This window comes from Cottoperca gobio, chromosome 11 (assembly GCF_900634415.1).
Source record: "Cottoperca gobio chromosome 11, fCotGob3.1, whole genome shotgun sequence".
Taxonomy (NCBI): Eukaryota; Metazoa; Chordata; class Actinopteri; order Perciformes; family Bovichtidae; genus Cottoperca; species Cottoperca gobio.
In genome coordinates, this window is record NC_041365.1 from 17657660 (window position 1) to 17674235 (window position 16576).

The 16576-nt window shown below is 39.7% G+C and overlaps 1 protein-coding gene across 1 annotated transcript in view; it reads left to right on the plus strand.

Annotated features, from left to right (window-relative positions):
• Positions 1-16576, plus strand: part of col14a1b (collagen, type XIV, alpha 1b) — a 143485-nt gene that overhangs the window by 64045 nt on the left and 62864 nt on the right. Inside the window, 7 exon segments of the mRNA XM_029442969.1 lie at positions 473-612; positions 1633-1765; positions 1943-1987; positions 2462-2607; positions 10381-10510; positions 15245-15367; positions 16249-16398. Coding sequence (XP_029298829.1) covers positions 473-612; positions 1633-1765; positions 1943-1987; positions 2462-2607; positions 10381-10510; positions 15245-15367; positions 16249-16398 — 867 coding nt within the window.

Genomic DNA, 16576 nt, shown 5'->3' on the forward strand with positions numbered 1-16576 from the left:
ACACGTAGGGATGTCATGATGCCAGAAATAAAGCAGTCCACACCAATACCAGTGAAACTGCACGATTCTCTAACACGGTCAAATGAAACAATAAATCCCGAGTGTTGTTTGCATACTGGTTTTTGTAAGGAAGTTAAACAGATCATAATTCCCTCTCTGATATCTATTATATATTGCTGCGAAAACATTAAAGTTAAAGTTTCTCGCCAAAAACACATTTGAACACATCATGAACACACCTTCACTCTATAGTCATGATTACTGAAGGTGTGCTCATTGGCTGCTAACAGCTAACGTTATCCAGCTCTCCTCCGGCCTATTTGAATTGGCGATCTTATGATATAACATTTTATGCCCCCAAAATAATGTCAAATTCATAGGATTGAATTAAATAGCAATCAGGTATCGCAGGTTACAACATTAGCAGTCCAGGTCATTTTTTTTACTATATAGTGTGCATTTGTGTGTGTAGAGACCGTCCCAGACCCGCAGGATCTGAAGAGCAGTGACATCTCCACAGACAGCTTCAGGGTGTCATGGCAACACCCGTCCTCTGATATAGTGCTGTACAGACTCATCTGGACGCCCACAGATGGAGGAGACAGTGATGAGGTGTGTGTGTGTGTGTGTGTGTGTGTGTGTGTGTGTGGAATATTTAGTAGAATTGCATCTGCTGAAGGTTTGCAGGACCGGGCTGTTCCTTTACATTAAACAAAGTAAAAATAAATAAATCATCAGGTGATGTAATTGTTGTAAAGCCATTTTATCCAGTCATTAATGTCCTGTTACATGTCCAGGTCTCAGAGCCACAAGGCTAAACTCAGCTAAATAAAATATGTCAGCCCTCTACTTCTACTCACTACCGAACAGGTGGTTTGTCTGTGTTATTTGCTCTCACTGAGATACTTGAACTCCTTCACGTGGGGTAATAACTTGAAGAGAGCGATCCACTGTTTTCCAGTAGAGCACCATTGCCTCAGATTTATGATTCATTATTTTTGTTACTTATGATTTAGTTTTTCTTCTTTCTTCTTTCTTTCATCTCTTTCATCTCTTTCATCTCTTTCATCACAATGATGTAAAATTATTAGATTTTTTTTTTAATGTCTGAATGTCAACCCGAACCAGTCAAGGTCCTCACAAGTATTGCAATCCAAACATGATTCAGTGCGTTGCCTCTGTCTTTGGTATGTTACTTATTGTTGATTAAAACATACACATTTGATCTCGAACCTGATGAACTTGAATCAGACAATTCAATTAAGATATGAAATGAGCAGAGGTGAGCATAAAAAGGTAAAAGTCATCTCTGTTGCTCTAATGGGGATTATCTCAGAGATGATAATCCCAAAAACTCTTCATCTCTTCATCTGTCATTTATCTGCTGTCTTTTGTCTGTGTGTTGCTCTTTCTATCTGTCAGTGTCTTCATGCATTGATCAAACCACGTAACATCTAACCAAATTTAAATCAGATGCGTCTTGCTATGAAGTGTTAAAAGGTTTAACTCTGAACATTCAAATGTTTTGTAAAGTGATTGAGTTGGGTTTACCTTCTCTGTGTACGTCAGACTTTGGTCTGTGTCTGACGTGCATCTGCTCGTGCAACACAACCATCCATCCCTCTGTTTCAGGTTCTGGTGAACGGAGACATTAACACCTACCTGATAAAAGGACTCAGCCCTCTCACAGAGTACGAAGTCCTCCTCGCTGCAATCTATATGAACGAGGTTGAGAGTGACGAGGTCGTCCTCGTGGAGTCCACCGGTAAATATGATGTTACTATAACTGGAATTCCAACTCCGTAATCTTTCCTGCCATGATATAATTTCTGTTCTTATGACTGTTGACCAATCCAAGACAGTATTTCTCAGATTGAAACAAACATCAGAAGATCCTTTTAAACTCTTCAGGTTCAATTAAATATTTGTGTTTCATTTTCAGTTGAAAGAATGACCACCGTCGCTACGACAACCACCACCACAGCAAGTAAATATTTCATTCCAGCTGTTTTTCATTTGTTTAGGTGAAATAATACAAACATAACATTTTGGATTTGAATGTTTAACTCTGTATAAGTTTAAAGAAGTTTCAGTGAAGAGCTGGAACAAGCAGAGAGATTGTACACGGAACATTGTCTAATAATATAGAAATGTTCTAGAACTTCTTATGAAGCGTTTTATTACTTACAACTAAGGGAAAGTCAGGGTTCAAGATTAAGAAGATCAGATGGTAAACATCTGCGCTGTTTAGCTGATAGTGTTTGTAAGTGTTTCCCCGTCTTCAGGTGGATGTTACATCATCCATCATGAAGGCTGTTGGATGTTTTTCCAAACAAAATTTCACGGGAAAAGTTTTGATATTGAAAAGACGCTGATATGAAAAACATCAATCTGTCAGGTTTGTGCTTCAGTGAGTTGATGTTGACCTGCAGTGTTATTTATACTCTCTCTGATCCTCCAGCTCCTCGTTACGGAGTGCGGAACATGAGGATCGATGAGGAAACCACATTCAGTGTGCGGGTGGCCTGGCAGGCTGCGGACACGAGGAATGTTCGACATTATCGACTGAGCTACATCAGTGCCAAGGGAGACCGAGCAGAGGAGAGGGTAGGACAGAGAAACTGAGACAGTGTTTGCTTTGTTTTGTAAGAATCCGCTTTATAACTTCAGACTGGGGGACATTTGGATGTTCTGCACTCGCTCACTTACGACATTTGGATTTTAAGTGTTAATAAGATTGGTGATATTTCCTATTTTTTCCTATTTCATAACTTCTCTTTATCTTGTTTTGCGTTGGTGTTTCAGATTAGAACTCCTGTAAATCAAACAATGTGGATAATGGATCCTTCGTCATCAGGGATGTTTATGAAATCAGTTGATGAGACATGCTGGCACCATTCTTATTGAGTTGTTTGTGAAATCATTGATGGACTTTATAAGTGTTATATGTGTCATTTAAGGCAACGGCTCAATTACAGATTCAACGGGTTCTAATTGCATCTCATAACGATATATATTTTCTAAAAGCGTACACAATTTTGTATTTTGACTACGGGTGACCACGAATAGTCCATCTAGGGAGCCTGATTCGACAGTGTTGCAGTGGAGGGAAAAAGTGGTTATGAAACAGGATTATTCCATTTGGGCTACATGGGGGTGCTGAATAGCTGATTTTCAGCTGAGCATTGAATTGCTTGTTTACTCCAATAAATCATGATATATAGCATATTTTGGTACGAAATGGCCTATTAATAATAATACTAATAATAACATTTTGAAAATAACTAATATGGTTTCCATCAATCTCCTTAGTGTGCGTGAATAAGTGATAGACTAAGTTGCACTCAAAATTAGCTCGACCAACGGCGCAGCATCTTGGCGACGGGCTCAGAAAGGCTAAATAACACCAACATAACGCTAGTGTTTCAAAATCTAAGAATACATTCATTCTTTAGAGGACTCGCATAAGAATGTGGCATTGTTAGAGAGCTAAATATATTTTTCATAATATCATTAATAAATGGTAAATTGATAGCTAATTACCCTTGAGTTAATAGTTATTTTACTGTGAAAAAACAATGAAATGACAACTAAAATGTTTACTAATTACTAGCTATGCTATAATGTTTGTTTTTTAACAGTTTATTGTTGCACACATTTATATACTATATTAAGTATTTGTTAATCATTTCTAAATGATCTGTAAACCTTTAACACATCATACACAAACCAGATATGTGTAACACTTTGTAAACCATCTATAAACTTTATTTAGATAGCTGTTATAAAGTTGCAACTGATGATAATATAAATATGTGTATACACATACACACACACGGCGAGGCAAGGCGAGGTTTTACTTTTAGTTCCCTCCTCTCCTTTCCTCCGCTCTGTCTCTGTCTCTGATTGTAGGTGTGTGCGCACGTGCGTGTGTCGGGAGCGAAGCCCCGCCCTTCGCACAACAGAGCGGAGGAGAGAATGTGAATGCACAAAGTAGACAGTACACACTGAAACGTGCACATAAATTAGATAAATAACAGAAGCGTTTAGTTTATTTAATAGAAGAGCACCTGTTCAATGTGAAAAGTGAGTTGTGAATATATCTTGCAAGGAAGGATGATTGATTATTGATAAAGATGATGGCAGGCCTTCAGATTAAAAGTCCTCCATTGAGAGAGAGAGAGAGAGAGAGAGAGAGAGAGAGAGAGAGAGAGAGAGAGAGAGAGAGAGAGAGAGAGAGAGAGAGAGAGAGGGAGAGACAGAGGGAGAGACAGAGGGAGAGACAGAGGGAGAGAGAGAGAGAGACAGACAGACAGACAGACGGAGGGAGAGAGAGACAGAGACAGAGACAGAGGGAGAGACAGAGGGAGAGACAGAGAGAGAGAGAGAGAGAAGAATAATGATGAAAACAGTGGCACATCCTCAAAAGAGTTTCATGCGAGAGAGATGAAAAGAGAGAATAGCAGGTCTTCACACTAATGAGCAACGACAGGGAGAGAAAGAGAGTAAAGAAAATAGTTTTATACTAAACAAACATTGATGCAAAACCATCCAGATTTAGTACAGTGGAAATGTACTTCGTGAGTAGCAATCGTTAGTTATACACCTTTGTTTGTACTGTTACATTTATTGTTAGCTAAAATCAACACAGTTTATTATAATAAACTAGTTAGTATCATGAATCACGTTAGCTGGTGAAGTAATTTAGCAAGCTGGCCAGCTAACATATTCACTCGGATAGTAATTTGTGATTCAGCGATAACATTAGTGAGCAAGCAAGCAAGCTTTGTAACGTTATGTTAAGTCATTCACAAATGGTAAGCTTGAACATTTACCAGCCATATCAGCACCGGGATTCTGGATGAATTAGCGGACTCAAGACAGTATTTTAGTAGGTGATCTATCTAACAATTTTCCCCCCGTTAACAATAAAGCTAACGTTAGCACTCATTTTGAAGAATTTACTGTTTATAAGACCACAAACGAGACATGAATAGCTAGCTAGCACGCCTGTGTGGTTGACTTTTCTTTATTTGTCCTAACTATCATGTAGTAATCAATACCTCATCAGTATCATGAATGTATGACGTAAAAGATGCATCCTTGTTTTTTGTTACGTTGCTCTGAAGTGGGGTGAGTACTGTATTTCAGGTTAAAAAGTGTCGAATGTCTCCAAGAAATTGTAGAAAGAGATGACAGGTGTGTATTTGTGAGTTTGTGTTGTCACCACACTGGTAGCTGCTGTGTGTCTGCGGGCAGCACTGGCCACAGGTCCCACATCAGCCTTTTCATCCTGACAATAAAGAGCCGCCAGCTGCTCGCACCAGCGGCTTGTTAAATGAGATCTCGTATCAAAGTGCGAACAGCTGTGGGCTCTGTTTGGCAATCCGGTCAGGTCATGAATCACCAAGTGCTGCACTCAATAGCTACCATTTAGTTGTCTATCTGCTTGGGGGGGGGGGGGGGGGATCTGGCTGGCTTCCTTTCTGGCAAGCAAGTTTCACTCTGTGGTTTGTGCCTGCCAAGGGAGGGACACCAGCCATTAAAAAGAATTCCGAAAAATAACTCATTTACATGCGATTGATTTCTGGATGGCAGTTATCCCACTTCAATTTCACTGATGGAATTTGGTCTTAAACTGTTAATAACTTGTACAAAATTGTGGATAGCAAGTTGGCTCAGGAGTTGTAACCAAATTATATCAAATGTAATTAAATCACAGATTTTATGCAGCAATTTCATGCAAAGTGCTTTCAAACATGATTGAAACAGTTCAGCATGATAAAAACAGACAGAAAAAGCGTGTTGAACAAGACGCCACAGCCTTCTGAGGCCTGGCTTCTCTTGGCCTCCTCGTGACCTTTGACCCTTCTTGGGAAAGAAACACAGTATGAGTATACATGTCATCCCTCGTGAGTCATAAGTGCCTGACAGCTTTAGTGAATGACAATGTGGTACCTCATTGAGATCTATGTTGGTACTCCCTTCTTTGGACCCTTTTAGGTTTTAAAAACCTTTGATGCAGTAATGGGATGCAACATTTATCCAAACCAGTCCAGGATGCACAGAAGCACTACCTGGGTTGAATCATCTTCTCTTACCTGATTTAAGAATGCGGAGAAAGGTTTAAACATGTGTTCTTCTAAGATAAAAATGGTTAAAAAAATACCTAACTTAAATTAGTCCAAAAACGTTGTCTTTTGTATGGAGAGTGAGAGTAGTTATTGACAAGTTTACACAGTAGTTTGTGATTTGTTGTCTCTTCATTGCTTTTATCCACTTTGACCAGCTACTCCACATCGTTTCGTGAGACACTTGAATCACATTTACCTGAAAAACTCAGTGTTTCCATTTCAGTTTCCATCACTGCCAAACAACTTTTTTGTTGGCTGATGACTGACGTCTCCTGATGACGCATTTATCGTATACATTTGTGTACATTTTGTGGTCGGGGCCTATATTCAGATTGATTTAGCTCAGGTTATAAAATACAGACTTAGCCCAGCATGATGAAAATAAAGTGTGCATGAGGCTCTTTTATTAGGTGTCAGATACTCTTGACACCTGGAGTTATTTTAAAGTGTGTTGGATGTGGAAAGCTAGAATTTGTAAAACGTAATGGAGAACAACTTTATAAGGTGATAATAACTCATCTTTTCTTGGAGTGCTACTGCCCCCTAATGGTCAAAAAAAGATTATTGCAGCTTCAGAGCACACTACTTCTTGCACTAAACTCTGTCACTGAATTCAGAATTATTACATGCTTATAAATATAAAAGTTAATGGTTATGTCTATTCACATGGCTCTGTCACTACCGTGGGGCGACTCTACTCTGCAGCCATCTGTCCACACGCAGCTGTGATGCTGAACTCAGTGAAACACTGTTATTTCCCTGTGCTGTTTCATTCAGTGTCCTATAAACCAAAGCTGCAGGGCATAAAGTGCAATTTGGCTGTGTGTAAACAGAATTCCGGATATTATTGCTCAGCAACAACATGTTCCAGGAGGTAAAAACATTGTCACAGGAAGATTAAAAAGTTGCAGGTTTTCCTTCTGTCACAGATGTTTATACAACCCTGGAAATAAACCAAACTTCTGTAAAGAAGTAAAACGTTTTCTTGCCAACCTTTATACACTCCTGCTCAATGACTTGACCTCTTCATTCTCCCTCTTGTCGGGGTCCTTGCTGTTTCACCAATCTAATAATCCCATAGACTGTGTATAAAAAGGACATAGCCGACTTGTCAATCACAAGGTAGGGACGCCTTAAAGCATTATTTATCGTCTATTTTACTTTAAACAGGACCATAATTGACTAAATTAACATCATGCTGTGTTGAAGAAGACTTGGAACTAGATATTGAGAACATTAAGTCATCAGGAAAATGTTTAGTGAAGTAATATATAGGGTGAGAATATGGTAATTTTGTCATAGACTTCTATACAATCTGACTTCTTTCTGCAACCTGCTGGCCATTAGAAAGAATGCAGATTTAAGGCACTGGCTTCACTTTTCAGACCCAGAGGCTACGTCCATTTATTTTATACAGTCTTCATCATCTCCGCACATCACAGTGAGGTGTTACACCACTCTAGTCTTAATCTCAGGGTCTGTCTCCTGTATCAACAGAGGTCTCGTGGTATTAAATGGTTTGCTGACTACTTATGACTTTGGCTACCTGGTTAGATGTTTAGACAGTCCAGCTGGGAAGTCCTGAGGGCCCCTGTTGAGTTAGCAGGGTCTGTTCTGCTCTTAAGACGGGTGAGATTCTAATTTCATCCTTGCAGCTGTTGGTCCAGAGTGCTTCCTGGGCTTTGTAATGGATTACATGGCAGTAGAAATGGTCTTATCCTGGCTTTTCTTTCAATTTGTTACAGGTCACTACCTGGTTAGGATTTAAGTTTCCCTTTTTGGAGTGGCTTTTGGTGGGCCAAAGTTGTGTGCAGTTTAGCAGAAGTTTTGTCCTAGTGCTTACTAGTAGTCACCTGAAATTGACTCCCATCACGTGTGTTCCCCATGCAGTTTGCCTTCAAGCATTGTAGCTCCAGCAAAGTCTCATATGGATCAGACTTAATATTCCAGACCTGCACATAGCCTTTGTTAAAACTAGATTGGTTTTTTGAATACTATAAATACTTTATGTAACCATGTTTGCATTTACAAAGTGGAGTAAAGGAGTGTAGCTCAAGGTAGTTTCTTCCAACTGTGTGGCTCAGTGACATTTTAGAGACTTGCTGCCTTTTTCATCATTCTGGGCTGAAATTGATTTGTCAAGGCCTGCAGTGTTTGTCTGACTGACATGTCTGAGAAAGTGTATTTTTTGGGGCAAAGTTGGGAGTTTGTGGATGAGGCCGGGCTAGACTGTACATCCTCAGAATGCTAACTAGGCAGACAGACAGCGATAAAGGGAGGAACAGTGGAATGAAAACTACTGAGGTTGTCTACATGCACACACGCAAATCAACCTTTAACAGAAAGGATTTATCCTACCCAGAACAAACAACCATAGCACTGTTCATCTGGAGGTAAAGACGAACACCGAGCAGCTAAAAAAACATCTGAACATCAGAGTTTATAGATAAAAACCACAGAAAGCTGAAGTTGATAAATGACTCCCTGTTAACCAGGGTTGGGTGATAGTACAATAAATGTGAGACCATATGTTACCAGTAGAAATATCGCTATTGTGTTTACTGAGGCATCTCACCCTTTGATATCTCCAGTTGCTTTGGCTGTTGTGGGAAATGAGCTGTCATACGTTAACGTGATTAAGTACCTTCATTTGTCACTTCACCATATTAGCCAGAACATTGCCATGTAGTTATTTAATTTTTATTTTCTAAACAGTTTCTCAATGTAATTGTTCCTGTATATATATATATATATATATATATATATATATATATATATATATGTATATATATATATATATATATATATATATATATATATATATATATATATATATATATATATATATATCTGCAGAATATTTATACAAGAAACCAAGGTGATACCTTCAAACTGTTTCACCAACAGTCCAAAACCCAAAGATATTCAGTTTTCAGTGATATAAAGCATAAGTTACAGATACATTTTCTGTCAATCAACTAAGCCATTAACGCTGGAGTGCGGAACTTTTGTCTCCGAATGCTTAAGACGTATGCCGGCAGGTGAGCTTGCCATATCTCGCCCGCCCCCAGGAGTGTTTGTCCTTGCCGTCAATCACTTCACTCCTCTGAACGCCCAGTTTCTTTTTGAAACTTTTCTTGGATGCTTCTTAGGATTTTCCGTCATACTCCCAGCTGCTGATATCGTGCACCAGCTTGGGAAAGTGGCCACAGACACCAGTACACTGTGAAATACAGCTCGCTCACCCTGGCGGCGATGGGCTTAATCAGCATTGTTGTAAACCTGTTGGGCAAGAGATTGTATGAAACGGACGATCGTTTATATGTAAAAGTCTCGTACTACAGCTTTAAACATCTAATAGTTTGAGCTCTACACAATATACAGTATAACTATATGCTTTATAATAGAACAGTAAAGCATCCACTCCGCTGTGAGAAGAGAAAAAAGTAAAAATATCAATACACATCAAAAAGTAATTCTAATTGATAAACAGCAGCAGTTGTAGAGAGAGAAGCAGGGAGTGAGAGGCAAAGGAACAGAAGAAGAAAGAGTTGGAATCAGAGATGAAGAGAGAAAAGAAGCCTGCAGGGTAAAGAAGTAGCATTTCTCCAGCGTGAGAACGGCGCTTTAACTGGACGGATGACTCACTTAGAGATCAGTTTTAACAAAAGGCCAAGTTCACAGACAGCTAAGTAGGAAACCTGGACACAATTAACCTCCGCAGCACCTGAAACCTCAAAGCCTCACTGCAGCAGCTCGCAGTGCCTCACCTCCATTAAAAGGCTAATACGCCTTTTTGCTACTTACGAAATCTTAGATTCAAGAATCAGTCCGAAAGGAAGTACTACTAAAGAAGATATTAAAGAGGAATTCCAGCAAAATCAAATCTCTTCCTGATCCTTTTCAGTGGTCCTTTTTTGTCCTGTAAAAAGACAAAAGACTGCAAGTCCTGTTTCAAAACACCTGGATAAATAACATATATTTGCAGTTCTTATTAAAGCTATCAGCGTGTGTTTCTCCTCCAGAGTGTGGAGAACAGTCAGGCTGTTCTGCTGTTATGAGTGTTGCCATCAGCACGTCACCTCACAGCATGTCAGGTGACGTGCTGTAGCATTCATTAGAACACATGGGGCAGAAGATCTGGGGATTGAACCACCCACCCTGTGATCAGAGAACAACCCGTTCTACCTACTGTTCCACCTGTTACTTCATTTGAACTTGAACCTGAATGTGTTTGTGCTTACAGAGGACAGTGCCCATAGGTCAGAGCAGCCTGGTTCTGCAGCCTCTGCTGTCGGATACGGAGTACAAAGTGTCCATCACTCCTGTTTACCCTGATGGAGACGGACCGACAGCGGTGCGAATGGGACGAACGCGTAAGTTATATTCATGTTCAGTTTGTCCTGATCGTTTGTCTTTTAATTTATCCAGTTCATTTTCTTCAGTCTCTGCTGTTTTAAATGATGTCATAACTGATGTTGGTCACTTGGGGGGCTGTGCAAACAAGTTGTGAACACATCACTGACATATCATCACCTTTGAAGTTGATATGTTGGACTTAGTTAGTAAAAGGTTGTGCGTCCACCTGAAGAGTATAAACTCTCTTTTTGCTGTTTTTAGTCTCATAAAGATGCATAATATATATCGGGTATATATGGGAGATTTGTATTATTATGTACTATTTCCATAATGAAATTGTAGGCGATAAATTATCGGCTTTCATTAACTTACAAGCTCAGCATCTACACACTCTGACACAGTAGGGGGTATGCACCTTTAAAGTCTGTTTGGTTAAACACAGAGAGGAAGGTGTGTTTGTGTATGAAACCCGAACCTCTGCTCGCCTCCTAACAGCAACATTTAAGGGAAAGAAATATTTCCAAACTAAACTGTCATTACCCTGAACACAAACATTGCTTTTCATCTTCTTTGAGACATCTCATTTGCTGAACAGAATGTTGTATGGCTGTTGCCAGAGGGCGAGTGGAGATGGATTGAGGAGGCGTTATCCTTCCTGCCGTCAAAATGAATGAAAAGGATTGATTTCTATCAGAAAGTATAAACCTCTGGAGTAAACAAAGAGGACAACATGTTCATTTAAGACCTCATCATGGTGTCATTTGGCTTAATTTGGGGAAAACCACTTTCTGTAAAGAGTACATTTAAATAAGTAAAGTGAGATGCCACATATGTTAGTGACTCAGTAATGTGAATGAGCTTCATTTATTTAGCACCTTTAAGAGTTTGCAGTGCTTTGACAGACAAATCCAAAGCAGGATACTCAGAAGACAATATAACAACACAAACACAAAAAGTTAAGCCAAACAAAAGAAAGTGAATCATGAATAAATACAAATCAAAAGAATGACAGGAATGTAATGACAATATCACATAAAAGCAACTCTATCACAAGATTATAACTTGACTGCAACATTACATTACAGTTCATTTAGCTGACGCTTTTGTCCAAAGCGACGTACAAAAAGTGCAAACAATCATGGAGATACAACTCCGAACAGCAAGAATCTTGTAAGTACAATAGCTTCAAATAGGTACAATCGTATAAGTGAACACTGTCTTCAAATAGCCAGTTTGAAGTGCAACAACATAAGTGCAACATACAGAAACAATAGAATACAAATTCAACTATAAATAAGCCAAACCAATACAAGTGCAACATACAAAGTACAGTTATTTAGTTTTATTCATTCGCCGAGGTGCAGTTGAAACAGGTGAGTGTTCAGTCTGCGTGAAGTGTGAAGACTGTCTGCTGTCCTCACATCAATATCTTTTGTAATACTTTATAATTATGAGGAAAATACTTTATAGTGCAACAACCTTCCCCCTAAAGATTCTTGATGTATTTTGGCAGCACCTCCATGAACTGGTGAATGTATTTGGACTCAGTAGAGAGGCGCACTTTGTTCAGGTGCTTTCTTTCTCTCTCAACCCGCCCTCTGCCTCTGCAGCTCATTACACTCAAGACAATTTCAGGGCAGTTAAGAGAGAGCAACCTGTCCTGGTAGCTCAAATGTTCAGCATCCATTTTCTTTACTGTGGAGCTGAAGACAGAAATATGTCGGAAGCCTTCTTTTCCCTTTTGTTAAATGTGACTGATCGCTGTGAATGCACCAGCAGAGGCTAATGATTTTCTCTGCTGCCAAGTGCATTACAGAACAAACACTCGACTTTCAGCAAGGAGGAAACGCTAAATTCAAGCCATTCATCTTTGCACTCTGTCCCATCATGTCTCCCTGTGCAGCGCATTACACACATTAGCAGACACTAACGACGTTCTGCGGTTTTTAACCGACGGGGCTTTTGACACCCGGTGATGATGAATGGTTCCTGTTAGCAAGTGAGGGATGAGATGATCGCCCAGGGAGGACCTACAGGGAATGCAGAGGGGGGGATGATTGGGTTTTTTTAGAGTGAAGATAGATGATGTGACAAAGGGAGCTGGTGTAATGTGGGGATTTGAACCTATGAGGGATGGGGTGAACGCTGAGGGAGACATGACAGGGAATGCAGAGAGGATGATTGGGTTTTTAGCCTCAAACTGAAGATAGATAATGTGACAGAGGAGGCAGAATAATCTGAGAGTTTGATCCACCAAGGGATGAGGTGATCAATGGGAGAGGTGTGGGGGTGAATACAGAGAGGTGGACAGCGTTTTGAGTGGTAAAAGAAAGAGAAAAATAGATAATGTGACAGAACAGACTGGGCATTGAAATGAGGAAGGAGGAGTTGATCACTGAGGGAGGTACGAGAACCGGAAAATGGTTGATTATGGGGAGGCAGATACTGTGACGGTTTAATCTGGAGATTTGAAACAATGTACAATCAGATGATGTGTAAAACTAAAGATGTTTGGATCGTTTGATTTAAAGATTTTGATTCTGATAGAGAGAAGGATTTACATGTGTGAGAGCTGAGTGAAGGGCAGGGCTGGGTGATCATTCATCACCTTTCAATCGGATCGTGACCAAATCATATATTGAGATAAATACTATGGGGGATTTGAACCCATAGGGTCACATTATTCTTTGATTTCTGGTCGATATATGGGCTGAGAAAAAACATTGCAGAGGGAAAGGGAAGGATGGAAGGAAAACAGGACTTAAAACACAGAAAACATGGCCAAGAGTACAAGTGGTTTGGCAGGATTTACATAACACAACATCCATAATATGGGATTTGGGTATGTAAGGGAAGGGATGACAACTGAATGGAGATATCAGAGGTCAAGGAAAGTGGGGAAATAAATTGCAAAGAGACAATATTTGATGATAGGATTGAGAAATGACAATCATTTGGGACCAAGCACATAAATTGTGGAAATCGGAGAATCGCAGCTTCAATTTTTCTTGAGTTTCAGTGTGGAGGGTTGTCCCCAGTTGCAGAAGCACTGAATGTTGTCTCTATTTAGGCTATTTCAGTGTGTAGGTTTTAAAAATAAAAATACAAACCAAACCTATTGTGACAATAGTATGTACTATCTAGACTTTACTTCACCATGTTAGAAATGCTAATGCTATGGCAGTGGCACATGTTCACACTGTATGATTTGGCTGCAGGACTTTGAACTCTACCGTAATTGAAAATTCTTACCACACGGGATGCAAGAACTTCAGCCCTTGAACAAAACTAAAACCAACTTTGTGCACTCAGAAAGCAGAATTGGTGCCCAAGTTCCTAAAATGTCCTGTGGCCTCTGGAAGAGTTCCTTTGGTCAATAATGGTCTGGCCATTAAATCTCCAGTTTCTCATTACTGTTGGTCCTGAAGGGTGCAGGCAGAGGAGTGAGAGGAATGTCAGAAAGACTTTAGAAGATGATGGTAATTTCCTCAGGATCAGTGACGATAGATAATGCAGCAAAAGAGGCGAGTGTAACGTGGGGGTTTGAACATACAAGGCTGCAGCACATACTGAGAGGGGGGATTGTGGCTGAACTTAAGAGCATGATTGGCTTTTTAATGGAGAACGACCGCAGACAGTGAAGAGAGAAAATGAGGCAGAAGAGCCCGTATAATCTGGAGATTTCAGTTCCTCAAATGGTGAGAGGGATAGATACTCGGGGAGGAATGATGGAGGTTTTTAGCACTTTAAATGTGCAACAGAACGGCGAGCAGATGCACTCGGGGATTGAGAGCTGGAAAAGTCTCACGTTTCCCATTAGCAGAAGGGATGTTCAGAAGATTTGAATCTATCACGGTTCAGGAGGAACACAACGAGCTGCAGGGAGCTTCCAATTGTGTGCGAGTGCACAGATGGGTTGACAATCTCACATTCCTCAAAGAAAACACCTTTTAAAATACACTATTACTCCCATCCTGCCATGAGCTCAGTTTTCTAAAGTTCTGTCCCAGTTGTCACTGATATTTCCTCTTTCCTTTTTATTAAGTCTTATGAAATGTTATCCTTCTTTGACTCTTCCTCATTATCTTCCTCTTGCCAACTTTGTTTCTGTCCCTCCAGCTTCTCCCTGTACTTTTCTCTCTCTGCTGTGTGATGACCGTTTCCTTTAATCATTCTGACATGCAGAGAATTACATCTTTGGAAAATATTTAATTTTATAGATTTGGTTTCATTCAATTTGATTTGCTTCATAGCAATGTTATATTTAATTATGCAAATATTGTGTATTTTCCCTTTAATGCACTTATTTCCTTTTCTTAAACCTTCTTCTCATTCGCTCTTTTATTTCATTCTTCTTCACTTTTCTCTCTAACTCTTGTCTTGCTCTAGTCTTTATATCAATTTGCATCTCTTTCTGTAATCTTCCCTATCTCTGTGTCCATCTCTTATTTCCCCTTTTATTATCCCGTCCCTGCTTCTGCTCCACATGGAGTTCATCATCATCATATCGGCTTATAAAACAGTACACGGTACACATGTGGATCAAAATGGTCAAATTCATTTCTTAAACAAACACAGATGCGTGATTAATGTTTGATTAATGTTAATGTTTTCATGTCCTGCTGTATACACTGTATTTGCCTACATGTAGATGACGTAAATTATCCATATTTTATTTTGCCAACATTTCAGAAATTCATTTAAAGGTTTTTTAGTACAAACATAGAATCTGTTTGTTCTTTGTTCCTCAGTTCCTCTCTCAGCTCCTAAGAACCTGCGGGTATCAGAGGAATGGTACAACCGCTTCAGGATCAGCTGGGATGTTCCACCTTCACCCACCATGGGCTACAGGGTCGTCTACCAGCCTGTGTCTGGTAATTTACACTGACAAGCTGTGCCAATCAAATGAAACATGTCACTGATTGCTGTCAGATAGACATTTAAACCGCTTCAAACACTTTTCATCACAACCTGAGATATTTTACACTTTCATTGAGTTAAATCTTTTAACCTACAAGATCAGAACTTCAGAATGTTAAGCCTTTAAATGCCAGTTTGTAAACAACGACATATAATAATGTGATATTTTCCTTATTCTAAATACCAGGGGGATTTGTATTTTTATGTTTTTTCACAGTCTGGGATATGTCAATGAATAGCAATAACATTGATTTTAATGCATTTTTATTTTTTTGTGCAGCGTTAGTGTCAGACGTGTTATAGGAGCTGAGGTTCAACTTCCAAAATTCAAAAAGAAGGAAAAAAACCTCACACCCTTGCAAAAATGTGAACCATATGCTTTAACACAGCCACAATGATTGTAGAATGAAAAAGCCCAAAATGTCCCTCGTGATGCACGAAGGTTAAACACAACTAGAGGATACAATGTTAATTAATCACAACAATGTATATGTTACACTGAACACGGTCATATGGAGGATTGTGTAAAACAGAAAGTTCTCTGTGGGTTTCAGTTATTCTATGTTTTCTGAATACTAATTCATCTAACCTGATAGAAAGCTTCTTCTCATTAAATATCATAGATACAACTGAACAAATACACATTTTCCTGCAGATTTGCTGCTGCCTCCCTCTTGCTCGTGTCACCTTTGCACTTTAGTTATCTAACATCCTCTCCCACTCACTGGAATTGAAGCGAATGATGGTCTCTGAACCTACTCCTCTGTGCTCCTTCCATTCAATATCCATTTGCTCCTTCTTAACGTGTCCCCTCAATTATCCCGCCTCTGAGCAGCTCCCAGACCCGCTCTGGAGACCTTCGTGGGAGAGGACGTGAACACCATGCTGATCGTCAACCTACTGAGTGGGACAGAGTACAGTGTCAAGGTCATCGCCTCCTACACCACTGGATCCAGTGAGGCCCTTTCAGGGAGGGCCAAGACCTGTAAGTAAAAAGTCTAAACATACATGCGCCTCACTGGTGTGCTGCTCTTTCTCTCAGCTTCCATGCTTTCTCCAAATAGTCGACCGACTTATTTCAGTTGTTGTGAATCATCAATAATTATTCTATCAAACCATTTTCATCCTGAATGTCACAAAACTGGGTGATATGTATAATAATA